The sequence below is a fragment of the Mytilus edulis genome, chromosome 6 (genome assembly GCF_963676685.1).
Source record: "Mytilus edulis chromosome 6, xbMytEdul2.2, whole genome shotgun sequence".
NCBI classification, from domain to species: domain Eukaryota; kingdom Metazoa; phylum Mollusca; class Bivalvia; order Mytilida; family Mytilidae; genus Mytilus; species Mytilus edulis.
In genome coordinates this window covers 53,278,968-53,286,759 of record NC_092349.1, presented here as the reverse complement: position 1 = coordinate 53,286,759, position 7,792 = coordinate 53,278,968, and the positions used below count along the sequence as shown (strand labels likewise).

General features: G+C 31.9%; 1 protein-coding gene across 1 annotated transcript; it reads right to left on the bottom strand.

The window, feature by feature from the left end:
* Positions 1-1,798: 1,798 nt before the first annotated feature.
* Positions 1,799-7,164, bottom strand: LOC139527869 (uncharacterized). Its single transcript, XM_071323545.1, has 5 exons — positions 7,029-7,164; positions 5,850-5,941; positions 4,513-4,555; positions 3,282-3,464; positions 1,799-1,936 (listed from the first exon to the last, which is right to left on the bottom strand). The coding sequence occupies exons 1-5, from the start codon at positions 7,078-7,080 to the stop codon at positions 1,923-1,925; spliced, it is 384 nt and encodes a 127-aa protein (XP_071179646.1). The 5' UTR covers positions 7,081-7,164; the 3' UTR covers positions 1,799-1,922.
* Positions 7,165-7,792: the final 628 nt, after the last annotated feature.

The following is a 7,792-nucleotide window of genomic DNA, read 5'->3' as shown; positions in this document are numbered from 1 at the left end:
CACCACCCCGTGAAAAAAATTCTGAGGCTATCCCCCATTCGTATAGTGTACGACTGTAGTTGTAAACCACAGAAAGATTTAGCCAGAATAAATGATTGCTTAATGTCAACGCCATCCTTTCTAAATGACTTAACAAAAACTATTAATGCCATTCAAAATCGGAAAATATGGTACCAGTACAGATATTGAAGAGACATTTTTAAAGATAAGACTTGACAAGAAGGATCGTGACGCTACACGTTTATTTTGCTAGCTAACCCCAACGACCCACATGGCAATCTTACAACTTACAGGTTTAAATCGATATTGTTAGGCGCAACATGCCCACCATTTATTTTAAAGCCACTCTACTTAAGCACTTGGACGTAAATGAAAATAGTATAACACAAACGAGGAAAAGGGACTTACATGTAGACAATATTTCGTCAAGTGTTAAGACTTATGACGAAGCCATTACATATTTTAAGGATGCGAGAAATGTCATGCCAAAAGGAGATTCAATTTGAAATCTTGGAGCTCAAACTGCAATGATTTAACTGAAATTGCAAAAAAAGAAAAATTAGCCGAAAAGAACAACGGTGAAAATACTAGGAATTATATGGACCACTGAAAAAGATACAATTTCTTTTCATCAGCTTAATGTAACCAAACATTACGAAACGTGAGATACTGAGTCAATCATCTCGAATCAACGATCATATGGGATTACTTTCGCCAGTGTCCGTTAGGGTCAAAATCTTAATGCAGGACGTCTAGATAGAAAAACTTGAGTGGAATGAGTCACTACCGTTAAACGTACAACAACAGTAGAAGGAATTAGCTAGATACTTTGAATTTTCAACAAACACAGAGTTACCGAGATAGTTTTTAACTGAGAGTACAGATGAACCAAACAGTTAAATGTTTTCGTTTATGCAAGCCAGATAGCCTACGGTTCAGCTGTTTATATTACAAATGGATAGCAGTCAACATTAGTATTTGCTAAGAGCCGTGTTGCACCTATAAAGACATGTACTCTTTGTACAACAATACAGAATAAAGAGGAAGAATAATTAAAATATACTCTGCATATTTAAGCTTGTGTGTACAATTTTCACACAATCACGTCGCTTTAGCAAGGCATGCTCCTTATACAACAAGACAGAGTTAAGATGAAGAACAATTGAAATATATTCTGCAAATGAAATTTCGTAGGTTACATTTCAATCTTCACACTAACCCGCCTCATGTAGCAAGGCGTGATCCATTTACAACAAGACAGAGTTAAGAGAAAAATATTTATGATCGACTCTGCATAAGATAGGCAAACGATACTAAAAGGACATTCAAACTCATAGTTCAAATTTTAACTGACAACGCCTTTGAAAAAAAACACAAAATAAACACACGAAATCCGTCATATATCCTGGGGAGGGGGAATATTTCAGGGACCTTGGGAAGGTCATTCCACAAAATCAATGCAACAAATATTTTATTACTAGTACTCTTTTTTACACAAAAATTGTGAGCCTTGACAAAAATGAATTCAAAGTAGTTGTCTCATTGCAAATAACATTACAACTTCTCATTCTTTGTCACACTGCTGAAGTACGGTAAAATGGAAACGTCACAGAAATTTTAATAAGGAAACCTGTGTTTTCAATAAAAAGAAAATATATAGATTTGCTAAAAAAAAACTTCAAATAGTGTGTTTCAGCTAGAATAACAAATAGGTATACCAAGAATATCATACTAACTTAGATGTTATATCTTACAATATCAAAATCTTTTTTTTTTTAAAGACAACAATACTTTAACATGTCGAGACAGGTTTTATTCTTGTAAAGACAATGAAAAATTGATACATATTTGTTAAGCGCGGCTACTTCATGTATGTTTTGCTGGCATCATCAGTTGGGTATTCGGCTTCCTGACGTTTCGTATTATTCAGTATCAACTGCAATAAACAAGGAATAATAAATAATATATGTACATGATGTAGTAATTATCAAATGTTCAACCACCATGTGTCTTAATCATGATATGATTTTATAAAATTATAGCCTTTGTTATAGGTCGATACAAGGATATATTGACCTGTAAGAAGGTGATTGACTGATAACGAAGTCGGAGGTCAATATACCTCTTTGGGTCGATATATTCTGTATTGATCTCATACAAAGGTTATTATTGTTATAATATCATATACAATCATATTTGTATGAAAACTGTCAGTGAATTATATTCTCTTTTTCCGCTCATTTCATTTTTGTTGGAACGTGATAGATATATTATTGTCTCTCTGACAATCAAAACAAGTGAATTCTAGTGTTTTTATGTGTGCATCGTAACTGTATGTGAAGTTTTTTTTTTTAAATCGATCATAAATATACACGTTTTAAAAACTGTCACAACATCATGCTATTCATTACATGGCGTCTTAAAGTAAATATCTTTTTCGATATTTCAACCGTGCAATGTCACTTTTGTCATCCGCAGTTTTCTGTCTCCCGTCAAGAATATCTAACGTGTGACCATCCATGAACAAATCAAATTAATGAAACTATAGGAATTAACACTGTAAAAGTATAAAAATGTAATACATGCTTTCATTTAAAAAAAAGGCAGGTAACTTTTGTTAAAGAGTTTCATGATAGTTGATTTATTACTTTTATTAGAAGTATGAAATATTTCGTGTTTTTATCGTTTGTATGCCTTGTTTCGATAAATTATACGAGTGTTAGAGCGTTTTGTGACATTTTATAATTCGTATGGTTTTCTTTTTAATTAATCTCTTAGATCGGAGTAAAAATGCGAAAAACTAATTACTAATTACATAAATCATATCTCATTTTGTCCCCTTACCTTCATATAAAAAAGAAGTTATTGTTTGATTACCAATGAGACAACTCAAGAGACCGAATGACACATAAATCATCAATATAGGTCACCGAAAAATGTTTATGTGTGTTTGCATGTGCAAAATAAGGTTTCAAAATGGGTTGAATATTGTGTATGGTTAATAGAATTTAATATGACAATAGACGAACACATAACTGTGTGTTTTGTTTACTTATTGTTGTCAGTCTGGTAGAATTTTAAGCGCCTGTAAATCTCTAAATCCAGTTCTGAGTATGTAAGCTGTTAACCATTCATTAAATGTGTTTAAACTTTTAATTTTGCCATATGATTCAACAATTTTCGTTTTTAATTTTCTACAGAGTTTCGTTGTTTTGTTATGTTACTTTTTAATTATTTTCATTGTAATTATATGTCATAGCGTTTTATTGTCGTTTACGTACTTGCATACTTTATATATTCAGGGTCAGCTGTCCATGTTGTCTGATCAGACGTCTTCTCTCTTACTATACACATGTATTCACCTTCCCATTGAAAGTTATCATATACCAACAGAACAGTAAGATAAGTTCCCCCATCAACATGACCATCAAAAAATTCGTACTCAGGATGTCCGTCAGAAAAATCTAAAATAGCTAACTTAGTTCATAAAGCCACAAACTGAGAAAAGTTTGCATAAAATACAGAATCCAAAACCTATTCAATATCTGATATCAGCGTTATACACAGACATACCAGTATTACACTGCTGCATTGAATTTGCTTTGTTGTCATTGGTAAGAACCATTGACATATATATATATATATATTCATATATATAGTTGTTTAAGTGGTTTAGCGCGTCGGTCTGAGTACAATGCGATTTGGTGCCACGAAATATCAGTAACATGAGTTCGAATCCCGGCGAGGGAAGAACAAAACGTTTGCTAACGCAAATTTACAGATCTAACATTTTTGGGTTGATGTTTTAGACAAATTATATATTTATATACCACTGTTGTTCATGTTGTTTGTGCTGTATTTAAATCCCACTACAAAGAAAGTTGTTTTGCATGAACACCTATAGAACATGTGGTGTTTATCCAACACAAACATAGGTGGGTACGTTGCTTAAAATTGAGACTCGTATCTTGTCTCGTGACAACTAAAACTATACCTTGTCCATCGGGTATCGTATAATTGAAAATGGCCAGGCGTTAGAATATTAATAAAGTGCCACGATAATCAGTCTAACAATTTCAGAGATGATCTGATTAGATCTCCTAGACCCAGTCTGAAACCTGTACTTTTCAGTTCTCACATCTACGATAACACTTCCTAGCAATGTGAAGCCGCCATATTTTCTTTCAATAGCTGATAAAAATTGGCTTCTGTTCTGAGAGGTATTTACTTCCTAGTAGGATTAAGCAAGGTCACCTAGCGCAATAAACAAAGAATGTAAGTGTACAGGAATCATCGACTACTCATCTCGTTAGTATAATTACAGGAGGCTATTCTATTTTTAAAAGCATACGACATGTTCTATCACTGTTAAGACAAACGCATGAAACAATGCTTTAAGTGGGTTTTTTTTAATGAATATATCGTCTGTATGTTTATAGTGCTTATATCGATATCCTTTTATTTTAATAAATATTCTCTTTTGTAAAATCATAGTAAAGTAATAGGTCTTACAATAAACAGAATTGTCTTCTGGTGACATCTTCGATAAAAGTAGCTGCAAATAAATAGGTTAATATCTAGTATTAATAAAATTCAGACAACTTTAGGTTGGATTTTATTTCAAGAGTGCACATACATGATAACATTAGAGATTCAAGATTTACTTTTATCACTAATTATTGTTTATATCAAACATATCTTTCACTCGGAGTTTCGTATTTTTGTGATTTTACTTTTTAATGACCAACTGCAACAGGATCTGCTTATCTTCACAAAGCACTCTGTATCACCCAGTTTTGTTGGTGTTGTTCTTGGTGCTCAATCAAACGTTTTTATGTATTGTTTTGTATACTGTTGGTTGTCTTATAGTTATATTTGTTGCAATGGGATTGGTAGTTTATCAAACTAATAGTGTGACTATCGTCTTTGTAAATTCCGCTTCTCTTTGTTTGTTGTAACAAGCTAAAAAAATGTTCGGAAATTTAATTGATCAATTATAATTCTTTTTTTCCAATAAAGTTTTAAATTCTTGGTAAATTTATATTTAATCTCTATCATACTGTGATCAAAATTATGAAGTTTCTTCGTATTTGCGTCATTATGTCTCACAATATGTCTCTTTGGTTCACTAGATATATCATCATGTTTGAAGCAACACACTACATTGGATAAAATGAAGTTAGTATTATCATGTGAGGTCTAATGTATTATAAAATATTGATCTCTAAATATTGATATTAATAGATTATACGTATGTGTGTCTTCATGATGAAGAGAAAATGGTATGTGTACGTACATACTGTACGAATGTAAACTGTTCTAAGTATAAATAGTATGAGAGTATACATGTAAATAAACTCATCATAGATACCCAGGACTAAATATTGATAATACACCAGACGCGCGTTTCGTCTACAAAAGACTCATCATTGACGCTCGAATCCAAAAAAGTTAAAAAGGCCAAATAAAGTACGAAGTTGAAGAGCATTGAAGACCAAAATTCCTAAAAGTTTTGCCAAATCCAGCTAAGGTAAAGTATGCCCGAGGTAGAAAAGCCTTAGTACTTCAGAAATTCTATATTTTGTGAACAGTTAATTTATAAATATGTAAGTCATTGCTGTTGCATTTTTAAGTTGGTTTCAATGGGCGTAATCGTACACAATATTACATATGGTTATTTGTGTACGGTAATGTATGTGCTGTATTGAATTATATATAAACCTCAAAAACGATACCAGGTTTTTAATTTCATTTCGTCTAAGATTCAGCTTTAAACAAAACTGACAAAAGGCAAAATATTTTACCAAATTTAATAACGTTGAATCATTATTCCATTAAAAATCATATACCTCAGAATTTGCTGGCATATCTTTACCTCTGCATTGTACAATGCACCAGTTATCATACGTAGTGTAATACATCTTAACGACAGGCTCTGCATCTATATAAAGAGCATCAAAGTAATCCCAAGCATAAATCATTAGAAATAACTACAAATAGAATGATGTTACAAATCATACTCTATTGACAACAGTATAATCAATCGTGTCAAAAAATTCTACTTGAGATTCATTTATTTTCGTCATTATCAAATGTAGTGACTCTTGGACATTTGATGTCGTGGTTTTATTCAAGTCTGATTACACCTGTATGAATTATTTGTAATTTGCTGACCATAAGGATTCATGGTTCGAAACGTCGAAATCTATTTCTAAATGACGACATGATAAAAGAAAAAGAGCAAGGCGATTAAGAGAACATAAAGCCGCCGCGCATTCAAGAAAAAATTTCTCCGAACAAATATTTTTTCTGATTGCTGTTAATTTAAATCAATAGAAATATAAAAGGCCTAATGTCTATATACAAAAATGAAGATGTGGTATGATTGAGAATGCGACAACTCTCTACAAGAGACCAACATGACACAGAAAGTAACAACTATAGGCCACGATTTAAAACAATTCAAACGAGAAAACTAACGGCCTTATTTATACAAAATAAGAACGAAAAACAAATATGTAACACATATAAAAACGATCACAACTGAATTACAGGCCAGCACACAAAGAATCGCTGCAAGACAATCTCATTCATAGCAACACATACACACCATTTTTACGAGACACAACAATCTTTAAGCATTTTGAATGAGCCTAGCACATTACGCACTATGTGTTAGGACACGGCGTTTTGTTAAGTATTTCTGATGACGATTGTATTTTACCGGTATTTTAGATGTTTATTAAAATAGACTCTAACATCATGCAATTTGAATTCTAAGAAACTACGACAATTCGCCGACATATTCAACGTATTATATTCCAATTTATCGAATATATGTTTTTTGAATACTAGTATGCTTAGACAGTAATATTAACACGAACATAGATACAATTAGGACATCTCCATATGATGATTTAAAAAATTATTAACTGAAGAAAAATCTTTATGCATTTAAATGTAGAAATTAAAGATTGACATTTCTATTATGCAGAAATCATCAACTTCAGAACCAAGTTAATTCATACCTGAATATATAGCTATAACTGATAGAAGTAAAGATATATTAATCCACGTCATTTTACTGTTTGGCTATCACGACGACACTTAGTTAAAACAGAGTATGTCTTCTCTATGCTGGTATGAAGTATTATGAACTGACCTTTTGATTATCTATTACGATCCTCTTATATAGCAGAAATAATTTTCGATTTCAATTATGACAATTATTCATAAATCATGTATGTTTGATAAGCTAAATTTTCAAACGCCAATTATACCATTTGATAATATAATACTAATTTCAAGCTATTATTTAAACTTTGCTCAGACAAACAGATATAAATGTAGCTCAATTTTGTTTCATGATAAAGAATACAAGGTTAAATTGAAATTTTTATTTTGAAAGCTACGCTGATTACAATCCATTGTTTACCTTTTTGTAGTAACATTAAGGTATAACACATGTTATAACCCCAAGGAATATGTATTCTTTCTTGCAAAACTAGATATCGTTACGTTTGTTTAACATCCATAAATTCAAATAGACTCCCTCACATTGGTAGCAGACGTACACGTTTAAGTTTAATTTAGTTATAACAGAGGGACGAAAGATATCAGAGGGACAGTCAAACTTATAAATCGAAAATAGACTGACAACGCCATGGCTAAAAATGAAAAGGAAAACAGACAAACAATAGTGCACATGACACAACATAGAAAACTAAAGAATAAATAACACGAACCCCACCAAAAACGAGGGTTGAGCTCAGGTGCTCCGGAAGGTTAAACA